This window comes from Bubalus kerabau, chromosome 1 (assembly GCF_029407905.1).
Source record: "Bubalus kerabau isolate K-KA32 ecotype Philippines breed swamp buffalo chromosome 1, PCC_UOA_SB_1v2, whole genome shotgun sequence".
In the NCBI taxonomy this organism is placed as follows: Eukaryota; Metazoa; Chordata; class Mammalia; order Artiodactyla; family Bovidae; genus Bubalus; species Bubalus kerabau.
In genome coordinates, this window is record NC_073624.1 from 178,507,838 (window position 1) to 178,527,428 (window position 19,591).

At 39.8% G+C, this 19,591-nt stretch overlaps 1 protein-coding gene and 1 pseudogene across 1 annotated transcript; both read right to left on the bottom strand.

Annotated features, from left to right (window-relative positions):
• Positions 1-3,394: 3,394 nt before the first annotated feature.
• LOC129621039 (olfactory receptor-like protein OLF4) lies at positions 3,395-12,885 on the bottom strand (annotated as a pseudogene).
• Positions 12,886-14,719: 1,834 nt separating this feature from the next.
• On the bottom strand, positions 14,720-15,685 carry LOC129621099 (olfactory receptor 7A17-like). Its single transcript, XM_055537162.1, has one exon. The coding sequence runs from the start codon at positions 15,683-15,685 to the stop codon at positions 14,720-14,722; it is 966 nt and encodes a 321-aa protein (XP_055393137.1).
• Positions 15,686-19,591: the final 3,906 nt, after the last annotated feature.

A 19,591-nucleotide genomic window follows, 5' to 3' on the forward strand; every position in this document is an offset into this window, starting at 1 on the left:
TGTACAGTACTGTGACTAATAGTTAATAATACTCTATTGCATATTTGAAAGTTGCTAAGGAGCAGTAGATCCCAAAAGCTCTCATCACAAAAAAATTGCAATTGTGCTACGCATGCTGACAAATGCTAGTTAGATTTATTGTGGTGGTCATTCAGCAATATGAACAAATATTGATTCATTGTGCTGTACAGCAGCAACAAATACATTTTATATGTCAACTACAACTTTATGGCCAAGAAACTAGAACATAAGCAACAGAAGCAATATTGTAACAAATTCAAAGAAGACTTAGAATTAAAAACAAAAACAAAGAACTACCATAGACCCAGCAATCCTACTACTAGGCACATGCCCTGAGGAAACCAGAGCTGAAAAAAGATGCACGTACCCCAGTGTTCACTGCAGCACTACTTTCAATAGCCAGGACATGGGAACAACCTAGATGTCCATCAGCAGATGAATGGATAAGGAAGTTGTGGCACATATACACCATGAAATATTACTCAGATATACAAAGGAATGCACCTGAGTCAGTTCTAATGAGGTGGATGAACGCAGAGTCTGTTATACAGTATGAAAAAAGAAAGAGAAAGACAAATACTGGATATTAACACATATATATGGAATTTAGAAAGATGGTACCAATGATCCTATATGCAGGGCAGTGAAGGAGACACAGACATCAAGAACATGCTTTTGCACTCTGTGGAAGGAGAGGGTGGGATGCTTTGAGAGAACAGCATTGAAACTTATACATTACCATATGTAAAACAGATAGCCATTGGGAATTTGATGTGTGATGCAGAGCACCCACAGCTGGTACTCAGTGACAACCTAGAGGCATGGGGTGGGGAGGGAGCTGGGAGCGGTGTTCAAGAGGGAGGGGAGACATTTATACCTATGGCCAATTCATGTCAATGTATGGTAAAAAAAAAAAATTACAATATTGTGCAGTAATTATCTGCCCATTAAAATTAAAAAAAAATAAAATAAAAAAATAAAAACAATGAAGAGAATACTATGAATGATAGATTTGACAAACAAAATTAATAAACTTTTATACAATCCCCACAAATATATCACACATATCTAAAGAACTGGGGGACTCCCTGGTGGATCACTGGGCAAAGAATCCACCTGCAATGCAGGAGACTAGATTCTAGGATGGGGAAGATCCCCTGGAGGAGGGAATTTCAACCCACTCCAGTGTTCTTGCCTGGGAAATTTCAGGAACAGAGGAGACTGGTGGGCTACAGTGCATGGGGTCACAAAGAGTCAGACATGACTGAGATGACTGAGTACACACACATATAAAAGAACTAAATGGCAAACAGTCTGTTTTGTGTAAAGAAACAATTCTTTGTTTCAAAGAACAATAAAAAAAAGAATAACAGCACACTGGCACTACTACATAAAACAGCAGATTTCTATGAACTTTTTTTTGTTTGTTTAAATAAACTCTGAATGGCTAACAAGCACACAAATATATTCAGCCTCACAAAACAGAAAAAGACTCACCAACTTAAGAAACAAACTCACGGGGGCCAGGAGAAAGGGATAGTTAAGGGCTTTGGGAAGGTCATGTACACATTGCTATATTTCAAACGGATAACCACTTAAAACCTGTTGTATAGCACATGGAACTCTGCTCAATGTTATGTGCCAGCCTGGATGGGAGGGTGTTTTGAGGGAGAATGGATAAATGTACATGTATAGCTGATTCCCTTCACTATTCACCTGAAACTATCACGATATTGTTAACTGGGTACACACCAATACAAAATGCTTTTGGTGTTAAAAAAAATAAAAAGAATAAAATTAAAAAGCAATTGCAAAGTGAAACTCATTAGCATACTTCTCACCAATGAAATAAAGATTTTCTAATGTAAATGCCCAGAGTTGAGCAAAGACATCCGGGTATGTACATTTCATACTCTGCTCTTGCAGGGAAGTATTTGCAAGCATTCATTGGTCTAGATCTACCTTCTTCAAGTGAAAATATAGTCTAATACATCTCATATTACAATTTAAAAAGTGGCCTCAATTCTCTGTATAACCTTTCATGAGTAATACCCTATTTGTCTACGCCTGTTGATTATTGATCTCTGGGGATTTATGATGTACTTTTCATAAAAGTATTTTATGTTTCCCATTTATTCTTTTAATTGAACTCCCACTATTACCATTTAATTGTCAACATAGAAAATTGCATTTTGGAATGCAATGTTCAATTTTATTTCTGACCATTATAAATAAATACATTAAATTATTAGGAAAGCCAACAAAAGACTGTAGTGATTTCTGGTACCTGTGTATGTTAGACTGTCTCACAGGTGACCTCAGGTACATGTTCTTGGCTTCTCTCTTCACTGATCCTCTCCTGCAGTATCTGTGGAGCTCTCAGACTCACCTGCTTGGAAACTCTGAGAGAAGACTTCTGTGTGGAAGTCCAAATTCTCCCCTAAATAGTTGATGATGCAGCCCCAAGTTATGTCTAATTACAAGACAACAAGAAGAGATCAAGTATGGGTTTCTCAGTGAGATTTAGGTCTGCAAAAGCAACAACTACATCCTGTCCAACCAAAGCGGCACAGGCTGAGGGACTGCAGCAGAGGAAATATTGACAGCTTCCTGTGTCAGCTCATTAGGCACGTTTATCGTTTGTTACTCTAAGTATGTGATTTCCCTTAAGGACACGGGGCTGGACAGAATGGACTCCTTATTCTGTTGATTCTCTGTTCCTAGGAGACTGCATTATAAGTTAGGTGAATTCAGTTTTTATCACTCCTTCTCCTTTAACTTTTCTGCTTCCAAAGCTCTAAGCCTCCCAGGACCTCATCACATCCCTGAGTTCAAATTCTCTCAAAAGTGTAATATTGAGAACTTGTCTTAACTGAGTCACATGGGTCTTCATAGCTTTGATTGGTGGTGGGGACATAACCCTTGGAATCTCTAAAAATTGCTACTCACCTCATCAAAGACAAAGTAATTTTGTATATATTTTAAATGTAAAAATTGGGCGTTATACTATCTGGATTCATGATAGCTTTCCAAGCCACTAAGACATTTCCCAGATATATCAGAAGTTATGAGCTATCATTTAGTCCCTCATTATAAACTGCTTATAATTATAAGAGAGATATTTATATGTTGTTATGCACCATAACAGAACATAACAGGGAAGCCTGGTGTGCTGCAGACCAAGGGGTTTCAAAGTGTGTGTCACAACTTAGACACTGAACAGCAACAAGAGGGGGGCAGGGTTCACTGAGGCATGCCAGTGTGTATGCTTGTAATAACAGAAACAGCAAAACAGGAGTTAAAGCCAGAGAAACAGATCCAGAATTATAAAAATTAACCCTTCCAGGTTACAGGGTTACAGAAGGAGCAAATTTTAGATGAAGGGGTTCAACATGGGTGTGACCACAGTGTGCATCACAGAGGCTATTGCACTTGAATGTGAGCTATGGGTAGCAGCAGAGCTAAGGTACAATCCTAGGCTCATACAATAAAACAAGGAGACAACTGAGAGGTGAGATGCACAGGTGGAAAATCCTTTATACTGCCCCTGAGCAGGAAACTATTTTAGAGTAAGTGTAAAGGATCCCAGCAAAAGGATCACTACCCAGTAGGAAAATTGCAAGATAGATCATCATGTTATTAAGAAAATATCAGAACTGGCAAGTTGTATCACCTGATAGAGTTCACAGAAAAAGTGGGGAATTTCCAAATCTGGACAGAAGGACAATTGCAACACCATTTATCTGTGTAACAAGGAATACATGGCACTCACTACCCAGGGTACCAGACACAGTAGTCCACAGAGCTGAGGGCACCAGACACAGTAGTCCACAGAGCCAAGGGCTCATGATGACTGTGTAGTGCAGGGGGTGGCAGATGGCCACAAACCACTCACAGGCCATCACAGTCATCAGGAAGTCATCTAATGTTGCAAAAAGTACGTAAAAATACATCTGGGTGATGCAGCCTTCATAGGTTATGGCTTTTCTCTCAGTCTGAATATTCATCAGCATCTTTGGGATCGTGGTAGAGGTGAGACAGATGTCTACAAAAGACAGGTTGGAGACGAAGAAGTACATGGTCGTGTGGAATTGAGGGTCTGAGCATAGGGCCAGGATGACAACCAGGTTTCCAAACACAGTTATCAGGTACATGGAGAGGAAAATCCCAAATATGAGGGGCTGCAGTTCTGGTGCCTCTGAGAATCTGAGAAGAAGAAATTTAAAATTTTGTGTGTTGTTCCCTGGTTCCATGTGCTGGAGTTGACTACCAGGAGAAAGGAAAATAACATAATTACTTTTCACACATATGGGCATAATTCACATATCTGAACTACTTCAATGTCTATTGTGTCATCAAGAAACTGATTTTACTATTTTATGTATAGATAAGTTCTCTTTGAGAGTATGTGTACTAAACCACTTCAGTTGTGTCTGACTTTGTGCAAAGACCCCATGCAATGCAGCCTATGAGGTTGCTCTGTCCATGGTATTCTCCAGGCAAAAATACTGGAGTGGGTTGCCATGCCCTCCTGTAGGGGATCTTCCTGACCCAGGGATCAAACCCCAGTCTCTTAAGTCTCCTGCAGGTTCTTTACCACCAGCATCACCTGCTATACTTCCAATTTATCTGTAACTAGGGATTTTTGTCCCATTCTCAGCATATTTACAAAAAGGTCATATATTCTACACAGCTTTAATGCAAAATTCTTTCATGCATTTGAGAAATACATATTGAGTGCCAACAAGATCCAGGCAATAAGTAGAGATGATGAAAAACAAATCTCCCACAATTCAAGGATGTTGAGAGATAATGAGCAAATAAAGTATTATATAATATGTTAGGTGAAGACAGATGCTATGAAAAAAACAAAACCAGTTATGAAGGAGAGAGTTGTAGGAGGTGTTATTTTGTACTGAGTGTTCAGGTAAGGTAAGCAAACAAGAAGATATTTGAGCATTAGACTTCAAGAAAGAGAGGGAAGAATCTAGTACTGTATCAGGAGAAGGGTGTGCCTGCAGAGGGAACGGCCACTGCAAAGGATTAGAGGAAGATGCTGGTTCCACATGTTCAAACCCAAAAAGTAAGCCAGTGGGTAAGAGAATAAGAAAGAGGGGGAATGATTAGAAATGGTGTCAGGCATGCTGAGGAGCAAGGTGGCCTCCCTGCTACAGCTGATCCTTCAGTCCACAGAGACTCCCTCCTTACATATTCTCCATTTTCTTGCAAAAATATCATGTGAATTAAAGTAGATGACATCCTTAGTAGTATACCATCTTTGACTGAATTCCTGCCTCTGTATTATAAGTCCTCTTATTATATAAGCCCAAGTGCCTCTGCTTGAAGAATTGTTCTCAATCCACAAGGTGTGAATTAACAAGAACTAACAAGAACTCCTGGGCTGTGTAACTCCATGCATTTCTCACCTATAATGAGCATCCTTAGGCCATGTGTTCTGACATCTCAAGTTGGTCAAATCATATTATCTTTCCTGTATAGAATGTATAAATGGTACTAGAAATTCCAGTTCATGAACTTCTAATGGACCAATAAATTTGGGGTTCTTTTTCTACATGGCCACTTTCTTCTTTATATTTGAAAAATATTAAGAGTATGAGAAAGAGAGAGGGGAAAAAATTAGAGAGGAAAGTTAAATGGACCAATGAATATTAGGGGAGAAAATTTCCAATAGCCCAAATGTATCCTGAGACAATACAGTGAAGAAAAGCTTCCTTGGCTTGGCAACATTCCAAATCCAGTGACATCTCCTTGATGCCTGGGAAAAATAATAAAGCGAAAATTTTCTTTTCCAAGGACAAAAACGGTTATATCTTTATGATGTGAAAGAACTTGCAGATTGAATATCCTAAAAGAAAAATAAGCAAAAGGAATAAAGTAACAATTCAAAGCAGGAAACACAAAACACCATAAAAGCTGGAAATGTTTTATATGAAGCAGCAGAAGATTTCTTTTTTCCTTGAGGCTTATCCTTATTTGTCTACTCCTGCTGGTAAATATGGGCTTATTTCTTTTTTCTAATTTAACTTCCATTAACACCATTTAATTGTCAGCATCAACACTTGCATTTCCGAGTGCAATGTTCAGTTTATTTTTAGACAATAAATAAATATACACTAAGATAAGGAAAACCAGCAAACAACCACAGTGACCTCTGGGCTATGCTACAGTGGTCTTCAGGTGACCTCAGGTACAGTTTCCTGGCTTCTGTCCTCTTTCACCCTCTCCTAAAGTGTCTGTTCAGCTCTTGGACTCACCTGCCTGCAGAATCTGAGAGCAAGCTTTCTGCGTAGAAGGAAAATGACTGACGATGCAGAACAAACTTTTGTCCACGAACAAGACAACAGGTAGAATTCTAGCCAGATACAGAGCTGCAAAAGCAAGGATCACATCCTAGTCAAACAGCTATGGCACAGGCTGAGGGACGGCAGGAGAGCAGGTATTTACATCTTCCTGTTGCTGCTGCTGTTAAGTCGCTTCAGTCGTGTCCAGCTCTGTGTGACCCCATAGACGGCAGCCCACCAGGCTCCACCGTCCCTGGGATTCTCCAAGCAAGAACACTGGAGTGGGTTGCCATTTCCTTCTCCAATGCATGAAAATGAAAAGGGAAAGTGAAGTCGTTCAGTCGTGTCTGACCCTTAGCGACCCCATGGACTGCAGCCTACCAGGCACCTCCATCCACGGGATTTTCCAGGCAGGAGTACTGGAGTGGGTTGCCATTGCCTTTATGTCAGCTCATTAAACATGTTTTCCTACTGTGACTCCAATCTGTAAGTACGGGACTTCCTTTGGAGACACTGGTCTGGGCAGAATGGATTTTTTTTTTTCTTTTTCCTGCTGATTCTCTGTTCATAGAAGACTGCTTTATAAGTTAGGTGAATTCAGTTTTTACTGCTCCTTCTCTAGTAATTCTCCTGCTTCCAAAGCACTTTAAGCCTCCTAGCACCTCATCACATCCTTGAGTTCAAATTTTCTCAAAAGTATATTATTGAAGATTTTTCTTAAATAGGTCACATGTGTCTTCAAATCTTTGATTTGTGGTGGGGACACAATCACCAAAGTTTCTGGAAATAACTATCCCTCTCTTCAAAAAAGGTGGATAGCTTTTCTCCTTTAGTATAAAATCTTGGGTATTATATTCCCTGGATTCATGATGGTTTTTCCAAGCCATTTGAGAGTTTTCTACTTACATCACAAGTTCAGAGCTGTCATTTAGTCCTCAATATAAAATATTTGCAATTATAAAAGAGATACTGAGCTGAAACTCCAGTACTTTGGCCACCTCATGCAAAGAGTTGACTCATTGGAAAAGACTCTGATGCTGGGAGAGATTGGGGGCAGGAGGAGAAGGGGACGACAGAGGATGAGATGGCTGGATGACATCACTGACTCGATGGACATGAGTCTGAGTGAACTCTGGGAGTTGATGATGGACAGGGAGGCCTGGTGTGCTGCAATTCATGGGGTCACAAAGAGTCGGACACGACTGAGCTACTGAACTGAACTGAACTGAACTGAGCTATTATTATGCCCCATAAGCTAGATTATCTGATTATGTGTATGCATGTCTTAGTCGCTCAATCATTCTGATTCTTTGTGACCCCATGGACTGTGGCCTGCCAGGCTCCCCTGTCCATGGGATTTCCCAGGTAAGAATACTTGAGCTGCCATTCCCTTTGCAGGGGGTCATCCTGACCCAGGGATTGAACCCGGGACTCCTGCTTGCAGGCAGATTTTTTTCCCATCTGAGCCACCAGTTAAACCCTTGCATATTATAGAGATTGTCAAATTTAATTTTAAAACCAGTGTATTCTATGAAACAGTGCTTTTATGAGCATCATTTTTCATTGTCAAATTAGGACTCAGTGGGATTTAATGTTTTACTCAAAAGTATAAACCAAGTAAGGGATGGAATTTGATTGGAATCCCTCAGTTCTGGAACTCTGGGGCAGTGATTCAATCTGAGACTATTTAGTTCTTGGAATTACTTTACAGTATCTGAAAGGATGCTGCTAATGTTCTATAAACCACAGAACATTAGCAGCATTAGTTGGAGAAGACTCTTGAGAGTCCCTTGGACTGCAAGGAGGTCCAACCAGTCCATCCTAAAAGAAGTCAGTCCTGAATATTCATTGGGAGGACTGATGCTGAAGCTCAAACTCCAATACTTTGGCCACTTTATGTGAAGAACTGACTTCTTGGAAAAGATGCTGATGGTGAGAAATATTGAAGGCAGGAGGAAAAGGGAACAACAGAGGATGAGATGATTGGATGGCATCACCGACTTGATGAACATGAGTTTGACCAAGCTCCAGGATATGATGAGGGACACAGAAGCCTGGCATGCTGCAGTCCATAAGTTGCAAAGAGTTTGACACGACTGAGTGACAGAACTGAACTGAACAGCACCCAATATAAACAATTATCCTGTTCCAAATCAATAGTAAGATGGTGAGAATCCCTTTTCTAGATCAAAATATTTCTAAATTCACTGTACATACAAATCACCAAGGTTTTTAGTTCAATGCAAACTCTGATTCACCAGGTCTCTTGTCAACCCAGGGACCCTGTTTCTGACAAGCTCCCAGGTGTTGTTGATGCTGCAGGTCCAGGTCTGTGAATCATGCTTTGGTAGCAACAAAGTGGTTCTGTGTTGGAGTCAGGTATACACAGTTTTGGGCTTCCCTGGTGGCTCAGACCGTAAAGAATCTGCCTCCAAAGCTGGAGACTTGGGTTCGATCCCTGGGTCAGGATGATCCCCTGCAGGAGGACATGGCAACCCACTCCAGTATTCTTGCCTGGATAATTTCATGGACAGAGGAGATTGGTGGGCTACAGTTCATGGGGTCACAAAGAATCGGACATGACTAAGTCACTAACACTTTCACTTTCACTATTCAGTTTAATCTTCTTCACCAAAACTCTTTTATATATATAATTTTGAAAATGTTTTTCACATGCTTTATAGGTGATTACACAGAATGTATCATTTTAAACACAGCAACAAATCCTTTTCCCTAATGAGAATAGGATGTTTTCCCAAGAACACCAAAATCCAAACTTCAGTGAATAGATACAGGGCATGAAAGTGAAATATTTTGCTTAGTAATACAAAGTGTAGTTTAAATTTTCTACCTATTGACTTTTTCCCCTGACTCAAAGGTCATGTTAAGTGAATGTATTCAGATGTGTTCTTCTGTGTAAACTCCACTTGGAAATCTGTAGTTGACTAACACTTGCCAGTAACTAGGGTAAGTACTGTGGACATTGGTAAATAAGAGAACAGGATCCTAAAGAGAAGAAAAAATCTGAATAACCACCTCTAAAGCAAACTATAGGTTAAAGTCTCCATTGTCAAGACCAATTAAGGAAATAATTTACATAAGCAAATAAGGCAATAATTAAGGAATGGTGTGTGCAAAATTAAAACTATAGTCAGTTTTCCTCTGATATTAAATTACATAAAATACCTTGGCTAGTAAGTGTAGCTTTTTTCCTCACTGTGGTTCTATTACTTATAACAATTCTTTCAATAACACAAGAGAAAAAAGTATTTGGGATGATATATATCATTTGAGAAGAAATAATTCTTAAGAAATCTATGTTATCCATGAAAAAAATGGGGATTGTAAATAGTGTGAATCAAGTTTGGGAAGATTTTTGAGAAATTTAAAATTGGACAAAGGGGAAAATTGTTTATAAATCAGACAGAGAAAAAACTTATAAATGTGAGTTGCTTCACTGCTATGAAGAATTTGAATCAAAGAAATGAAAATTTCAGGGAATAGAGGGAGTGAGCAATTTCTACTACACTCTGATCAAAAAGTATCAAATTCTGGCTCAAATACTTTGCATCCTGCAAAAATGGGAACTTCTTTGATGCTATAACTGTTAGTCCTTTTATACCTGCCATTCCAAATAATATTTTCAGAGCCTTCTTTATGTCTTTGTACCTTAGACTGCAGATCTGAAGGGCTTTGACATGGGTGTGAACACAGTGAACATCATTGAGGCAAATGCACTCGGCTCTGAGAAGAAGGGTTAGTGGAGCAGCAAGGCTGAGGTACCAGAGAAGGCAACGGCAGCCCACTCCAGTACTCTTGCCTGGAAAATCCATGCACGGAGGAGCCTGATAGGCTGCAGTCCACGCAGTCGCTAAGAGTCAGATACAACTGAGCGACTTCACTTTCACTTTTCACTTTCATGCATTGGAAAAGGAAATGGCTACCCACTTCAGTGGTCTTGCCTGGAGAATCCCAGGGATGGGGGAGCCTGGTGGGCTGCCGTCTGTGGGGTCACACAGAGTCGGACACAACTGAAGTGACTTAGCATGTCTGAGGTACAAGCAAAGCTCATACAATAAAGCAAGGATAGAACTGAGAGGTGAGAGGCACAGGTGAAGAGCACTTTATACTTCTCCCAAGTTGATGGCATTACACGTATAGAGGAAACTTTCTTAGAATATGGATAAAGGATCCCAGGCAAGAGATCACCACTCAGGAATATTACAGTTTCAAAATACATCACCATGTCACTAAGAAAGGTGTCACAATTGGCAAGTTGGACATCCTGTTTGATTTCACAGGAAAAGTGGAGTATTTTCAAAGTTGCACAGAAGGACAGTTGTGACCCTATTCATCTTTGTAGCCAGGAATACAGGACACTCATGAATCGAACACCAGAACCAGCAGTCCACAGAGCAGAAGGTTCGGGGTTATAGAATAGTGCAGGGGTTGATGGATGGCCATGAAGTGGTCATAGGCCTTTGTGGTCAGGAAAATGTTGTCCAAATCTACAAAGAGTGGGTGAATGTATAGTTATAGGTTATGATTTTGCCTTCTTTGGGATGATGGTGAAGGTGAAACATATCTAAAAAGAACAAAGTAGAGAAGAATAATTACATGGGTGTGCGGTAGTAGGAGTCAGAGACGGTGGCCAGGATGATGGGCAGTTTTTGTCCTTTAATTTATTTGGCTGCACAGGGTCGTAGTTGTGGTGTATGAGATCTTCACTGCAACATGTGAGATTTTTAGTTGTGACCTGTGGGATCTAGTTTCCCAATCAGGAATCTAACCTTGAGCCCCTGCATTGGGAGTGTGGAGTCTTAGCCACTGGACCATCAGGGAACTCTCAGGATAAGCAGGTTTTCAAACACAGTGATCAGGTGCATGGACAGGAAACTCTCAAACAAGAGGGACTGCAGTTTTGATTCCTCTGATATTCAAGAGGAAGAAATTGTGAATTTGGGTATCATTTCCTGGTGCCATGTAGTCCTTACCAATGTTTGTTGATTTTTGTCTCTTTGACAATAGGCATTCTGACCAGTGGGAAATGTATCTCACTTGGTTTTGAATTCCAGTTCTCTGAAGATGTCAAAGCTCTTTTCATGAGCCTGTTGACCATCTGTATGTATTCCTTGGGGGAAAAAAAAAGTCTATTGAAGGTCCTTTACCTGTCTTTAATTTGGTTGTTTATGTTTTTAATTAAGTTGGCTGAATTCTTTTTTTTTTTTTTTTTTTTTTTTCTTTTTTTTTTTTTTTTTTTTTAAATTTTATTTTATTTTTAAACTTTACATAACTGTATTAAGGGACTGTTATTCAAAAAAGAATTCAGTGTACGAGACACTGAATTCTTTTTTGAATAACAGTCCCTTATCGGATGTATAATATGCAAATATCTTTTCCCACGAGTAGGTTTCCTTTTAGATTTGTGGCTGGTTTCCTTCACTGCAGAGCTTTTCTGTTTGACATAGTTCTGTTTATTTTTACCTTTATATTTCTTGCCTGGGGAAATATAGCCCCCCCTCAAATATTTCTAAAACTGAAGTTAAGGTGTTACTGCCTATGTTTTATTTTATGATTTTTTCATGATCATATGATCATAATGATTTTTTATTTTATGTTTTATGTATTTTATTTAGTTTTACATATTTTATTTATTTTATGTATTTATTTTTTATTTTATTTTATGATTTTTATTTTATGATTTATGAAGTTAAGGTGTTGCTGCCTATGGTTTATTTTATGTTTCAGACCTCACATTTAAGTCTTTAGCCTACGTTGAGTTTATCTTTGTATGTAATGTGATAGAGTGGTTCAGTTGCATTCTTTTCCCTGAAGTTGTCCAGTTCCAAAAATATTCTTCTTCATTTTGTGATTGTTACCAATGAAGTAGCTACAGTTATTTTTAATGCTTTTTCCTTTAAGCATTGTACTCTAATTGTTAACAACCTTGTCTGAGATACAGTTTCAATTTTCTGATTCTATCTATCACCTTATTCAGTCTTTGGGTACTTTTTTTTTTCATTTTAAATAGAAGACAGCATTTCAATATTGCTTATGAAATAGTTCTGGGTGTTGAACTCCAATAGCTTTTCTGTATCTGTGAGATAACCTTTCTTTCTCTCATATAAGAAGGATAACTTTTCTGGATATTTTGGTGGACAGTTTTTATATAACAATATTATAAGTAAGATATTTCATTGACCTGATGAGAAATTTGCTCATAGCCTAATGATGGTACCTTTGTAGGTTACTCTTCTTTTTTCTGGCTGCCTATAACATTCTTTCTTTGCCATCATCTTTGCTGGGGGAATCCTGAAAATGGTGGGCTCTCTTGCCCCTTCCAGGGTGACCAAGGTTGAGGGCTACACCATCTGTACTACCTGGCTCTCTGTGGCTCTAGATGTTGCTGCATCCAGGAGGCCAGGGTCACGTGTACCACCTCCACTGATGCTACCAGTTCCCTCTGGGGCAATGGGCTCAATTGCCTCAGCTGTGTGGCTGAGACCAGGATCACTGCCTCTGTTGTTCTCCCAGTTCCATCTCCCCTAGGTGAAAAATCCATTCACCTTCAGATGTACAACAGTGTGTATCTCTTGTGCCCTGACATGTTGGGTAGAACAACTTTGTTTAGTTATGGATGTTTTACTAGTTGTAGATTGAAGATGTGAGACACAGGGAGTGTCTTCTGCCACCATGATGCTGACATCACCAATGATAAACTATGTTTCCTACAAGTTGCAAGATTAAAATGCATACATAAGTGGAGTAGACTATCATATATTAGTGAAGACAGAATTGCCACATGGCTGCATATAACCTCCTGGATGAGCTTTTGTAGAGCTGTAATGTATAAAATTACAAGTGCATGTAGACTTATGAGGAGCCCAGAAGAGATCAAAACAATTCAATATTAAAGCTCACTTCATAATAAAGGCATTACATTCAAACATTTACTATTAGGGTGAGTGGTTATGCAGCAATAACTGAGTAAAATATAAAATTGTACAGAATTGAGGGTGATTATAATAATTTTATCATTCTATGCATTTATTCTGATATTTAAAGATAGCATTCAACATTCCTGACTTTCAATTTTATTACAGAAAATGGTGTTAAAAAGTACTCCATTGCAGTTTCCTCCCTGTTAAGCAGTAGATTGGTAGATGTGTTTGGTTGCATAAATTGTGACCTGATTCACATGACTGGATAGGCAGTCAAGTTCTCTAGTGAGTCACCTTTGATCATGAGGTACACATATACATATATAAAGAGTTGACTCTTGAGTAATGCAGGATTGGGGCAATGACACCCTGTGCAGTTGAAAATCTGCCTATAACATTGCAATCAATGCTCCTTATCCACAGTTCCATACTCTATGATTCAATCAACCCTCTTATAAAATTATATAAATTGCATTAGATTTCACTTGTACTTTTTTTATATGAGCAATTCATCTCATGACTATTCTTTCAGGAAAACAAGGCAAAAATTACTCGGGATGATATATGTTATTTAAGAAGAAATTCTTTCTCATGTTACTCCATAAAAAATGAGAATGTTCAAATATTTCATACCCAAAGTTTGGAGAATTTTGAAATAGAAAAAAACAAAACTTTTTAAAAATGCCTATATAATAGACTGAGGAGAAAGCTTAATAAAGTGAGTAACTGGATTTGTATAGAGAGCTTGAATTAAAATAAAATGGATATTCCAAGAAACAAAGAGGAGTGAATTTTATTACACAATGGACAAAGAATCACAACTTCTGGCTGCAGGACTATTTTCTGTGAAATCAAGGGCAGTTCATCACCCCCAGGGCAATTGACTGCTTTGTGACTGCCATCCCATTGAATCTCTTCAGAGTTCTTTTTATGTCATTCTTGCTCAAAAAGCAGATAAAGGGGTTCAGCATGGGTGTGGTTGTGATGAACAAATAAATGATGCAGAAAAAAAGTGATAAACTTTTGTTTCATATTTGACTATCTAATGAAATTGTGGAAGTGGCTTTGGTTGCCAAGTTGGTACTTTTTTCCCAGAGAAATAGTACAACTCATGATTTTTCTTTTAGTAAACTGAAAAATAAATTGTTCAATATAAAACATTTCACTTCAGAAGAAATTATTCCCAAGGAATGCATGAAGAGTCATGAGGTAAATGGGAATTTCCATATATTCCACTTAAGTTTGCAAATCAATTGGTGGCAGTAGCAAAATGACAAAGGAAAAAAGATAGCAAATAGCATAAAGGTTAGTCAAGAGAGCTAGTTAACTTGTATAAAGAAGTTGAAATGAAATAAATGGACATATCAGGCAGTAAATTGAAGGAGGAAGTGCTCTTTTCACAATCTGATCAGAAAATCACAATTTTAGCCTCTAAGGCATTGCATCTTGCAAAAATCAACACTTCTTCTGCTTCAACACAATTGGTTCTAATATAGTTGCCATTCTAAAGAATTTTCTCAGAGCCCTCTTTATGTCTTTATTCCTCAGACTGTAGATGAAGGGGTTCAGCATGGGTGTGACCACAGTGTACATCACCGAGGCTGTTACACTTGAATGTGAATTGTGAGTAACAGCAGGGGTAAAGTACACTCCTAAGATTGTACAATAAAATAAGGAGACAACCGAGAGGTGAGATGCACAGGTGGAAAATGCTTTATACTTCCCCTGAGCTGATGAGATTCTATGTATGGAGGAAACTATCCTAGAGTATGAGTAACATATCCCAGCAAATGGACCACCACCCAACAGCCCAACTGCAAAGTACATCATGGTTTTATTTAGAAAGGTGTCAGAACAGGCAAGTTGGATCACCTCTTTGAATTCACAGAAGAAGTGGGGGATTTCCAAGACTGTACAGAAAGACAGGCGCAGGGCCAGTAAAGTTTGTAACAAGGAATTCAGGGCACCTATCATCCAGGACACCAGAACCAGCAGTGCACACAGCCGGGCGTTCATGATGACTGTGTAGTGCAGTGGGTGACAGATAGCAACATACCAGTCATAGGACATGATGGTCAGGAGGAAGTCATCCAACTGTACAAATAGTAGGAAAAAATATATCTGAGTGAAGCAGTCTTCATAGGAAATGACTTTGTTTTGTGTTTTTATATTCACCAGCATTTTGGGGATGGTGGTGGAGATGAAACAGATGTCCACAAAGGACAGGTTGGAGAGGAAGAAGTACATGGGGGTGTGGAGGTGGGAGCCTGAGATGACGGCCAGCATGATGAGCAGATTTCCAACCACAGTGATCAGGTACAAGGAGAGGAAAAGCCCAAATAGGAGGGGCTGCAGTGCTGGTTCCTCTGAAAATCCCAGAAGAATAAATTCTGAAATTTGTGTTTTGTTGCCTGGTACCATATTTTGGTGGTCACTATTAGGAAACAAAAAAAGAACATGATTAATTTTTGCACGTGTGGGCATTAACATAGTGAAAAGCTGTAAATTACACATTTCTATAGTATTCAAGGTATCTTCTATGACATCTGTGATTAGAAATTCATGTTTCACACTCAGGCTTTTGGCCAACAGATCATGTATTACCTAGTTTAAATGCAAAATTCTTCCACACATTTGAGGAATTTATTTTGAATACTGACTATCTTCTGGAGTGAATGTATAGGATGCTAAGAACAAAGCTTCCTACAGTCCAATAGTGAGTAAAAATATAAGTTAACAAATACAAAAACACATTGCCATGTCTTATAGTGAAAGATGCTGTAGAAAAAAAATCACTCTATAAAATAGAGTAAATGGAAAAACAAAGCAGGTATAAGACAGGGGCTTCTCTCATAGCTCAGTTGGTAAAGATTCAGCCTGCGATGCAGGAGACTTGGGTTTGATCCCTGGGTCAGGAAGATCCCCTGGAGAAGGAAATGGCAACCCTCTCCAGTATTCTTGCCTGGAGAATCCCATGAACAGAGGAGCCTGGCAGGTCCTCTGGGGTCGCAAGATCATGGGGTCACAAGAGTCAGACACTACTTAGCTACTTTGACTTATAAGATAGAGTGGAGGTGTTATGATTTACTGGGAGTTCAGGGAGACCTCAAATAAGGACAAATTTGAACAGAGACCTGATGGAAGGCAAAGCGAGACATTATGTTATCTGGGAGAGGAGAGTGCCCTGTTGGGGAAAAAGTCAGTGCGAAGTCACTGAGGATGGGACTTGCTTCAAATAGTCAAGGCTCAAAGGAAGCCAAAGTGTCCAGGGGAATGAACAAGGGGAGTAATGGAGATGACGTCAAAGGATGCTGATGACCTCCCTGCTGCTGCCAAAACTGCAAGGCACAAAGAGTCCCTCATTCACATGTTCTTCCTTTCACATTTTTATTTTGTTTTAAAATTTAAAATGATTCCTTTGAATAGAAACAGATCCTTATTTTCATCTTCTGGGTAACACTTTTGTGTCTGTCTTTTACAGGTCACATTTTGGAGTGGATAAACTTAAGTACCACTGCCCAGAGAACTGCTCATTCCCCACAACACACTCTCACACAAATAGAGCACTTGATTACTTACTGGGCTTATTACTCCCTGTGTGTCCATGCTAAGTTGCTTCAGTCCTGTCTGACTCTTTGTGACTCTATGGACCGTAGCCCAAGGCTCCTCAGTCCGTGGGATTTCCCAGGCAAGAATACTGGAGTGGGTTGCCATTTCCTTCTCCAAGGGATCTTCCTAATTTAGGGATTGAACCCGAGGCTCCTGCATTGCAGGCAGATTCTTTACCATTGAGCCACCAGGGAAGCCCCATCACTCCCTAGTTCTCAACTCCAGCCACAATGTTTAGGAAAGGAATAATACAAAGCAAGTTGTCAACATCAAAACATCTTTACCCTAGAGAATGCAGAAACAGTACCTAAGTTCTAGTTGGTGAGCCTCTTGTGGGGCTTCATTTTAATGTGACCATTTTGTGCTCTGTATTAAAAGATAAATTAAAAAGCAGTTCAAAATATGACAAAGAAGAAAAGGACATGGGGAGGAAAACAAGGATCACCTGTGGGTCATATCTCTTCCTGGTTGCCTTATTTTAGAGCACACGTCTTGGATTATGTATACCTCAGCTTTGCAGGTATCTCATCTTCCAGGACAAGTCTAATGACCTCAGTGATATATACCACAGTCACCCCCATGCTGAACGCCTTCATTAACAAATCAAGATCTAACCAGCTCAGTTCGTCCCTGAGAGACTGTGATGACAAAGCTTCCTTAATAGTGGCAGCATTCCAACCCCAGTTTTATCCCCTTGATGCTCAGAATACCTAATGGAGCAGCCTACAGCAATTTATCAAAAGAAAAATGAGTCGTTATCTTTATGCTGTCAAAACATGTTTTATAGTGCTTTATAATGTAAAAGCTTTTATTCTTTTTCTGTTAAAATGGCAGTCAAAGGAGGAAAAAGAAACATCCTACTGGTTGAACATTGCACTAGAAAGCTAACAACAATTGATTATTGTTTGAAAATGATTAAAAATTATTAGAAACTATTGTTAGGTTAGAAATATTAGCAACAGAAAATATACAAAGTTCAACAATAAATTAAGTTTTAAAACATAATTGGTAAAAGGACTGTAGCCCACCCAGCATCTCTGTCCGTGGAATTCTCCAGACAAGAATACTGGAGAAGGTTGCTATTCCCTTCTCCAAGGAAGACTTTTCTACATGATCTTCAATACAAAAAAACTGAATCAGAAAACCAGCATCTGAACTGCAGATCTAACACATGTTAGCTGTATGAACTTAAGAAAGACTATAGATCCATTCTAAACATTAATATATTTACTCAGTGGGAATAGTGATGTCCATCCTTCTACATCAGTAGGCAAATGTATGTTAAAAGCTTAGCATAGTTCTTTCATGTTATTACGTGAATGATTATCATTGGTGATGAGATTTAACTGATTTTTTTTCTTCTGTCTCATAAATTTCTCCATTGCTTTCCCACTTATTCCTAAAGAAGTCTTACAAATTAAAGTTCAGTACCATTCCTGTTTTCATACTAAATCCATATTTTTTCATGTGAATATCCAACATGAGAGAATATGCTGTGAAATGTATGTCTCTGTTGCAAGATAGTATCTACCTCCATGGGAATATATCTTTCTAACTAACGCTGCTAAGTTGCTTCAGTTGTGTCCAACGCTGTGCGACCCCATAGACGGCAGCCCACCAGGCTCCCCCGTCCCTGGGACTCTCCAGACAAGAACACTGGAGCGGGTTGCCATTTCCCTCTCCAATGAATGAAAGTGAAACGTGAAAGTGAAGTCGCTCAGTCCTGTCGGACTCTTTACGACCCCATGGACTGCAGCCTACCAGGCTCCTCCATCCATGGGATTTTTCAGGCAAGAGTACTGGAGCGGGGTGCCATTGCCTTCTCCACTAACTAACACAGAATGTGCTTTAATGCATCACATCTTTTAAAAAATGTCTTTAGTTCACTGCACATGCCTCTAAATCTACTTTTCTTACTCCCGTTATCTAGGAAACTCCTTTAATATCCTCTAATTTTACAGCGCAGGCAGCTGCCGACCGGTGCGCTAAGCGTGGCCAAGAGGAGCCACCCCACGTCCGAGGTCAGGGGCAGAAGTCGGGAGGACCTCATGCCCAAAGGGCAGCGGCCAAGAGGAGTTACCCCACGTCGGAGGTCAGGGGCAGTGGCAGAGAGTACCGACTGTGATGGCACAGGAATGGCCGAGAGGAGCTACCCCGCATCTGAGGTCAGGGCGGGCGGCTGGGAGGAGATAACCCATGCCCCCAATCCTGAGGCCAGGGGCTGTGGCCAGGAGGACCAACCCCACCTCCAAGGAGCCGTGGCTGCGCGGGCTCAGGAGGGCTTAAAGGAGCTATCCCACGTTGAAGGTCAGGAAGGACGGCAGTGAGGAGATACCCCTCGTCCAAGGTAAGGAGCAACAGCTGCTGGAGCAGCCGTGAAGAGATACCCCATGCCCAAGGTAAGAGAAACCCAAGTAAGACGGTAGGTATTGCAAGAGGGCATCAGAGGGCAGACACACAGAAACCATACTCACAGAAAACTAGTCGATCTAAACACACTAGGACCACAGCCTTGTCTAACTCAATGAAACTAAGCCATGTCCTTGGGGCAACCCAAGATGGGCGGGTCATGGTGGAGAGATCTGACAGAATGTGGTCCACTGGAGAAGGGAATGGCAAACCACTTCAGTATTCTTGCCTTGAGAACCCCATGAACAATATGAAAAGGCAAAATGATAGGATACTGAAAGAGAAACTCCCCAGGTCAGTAGGTGCCCA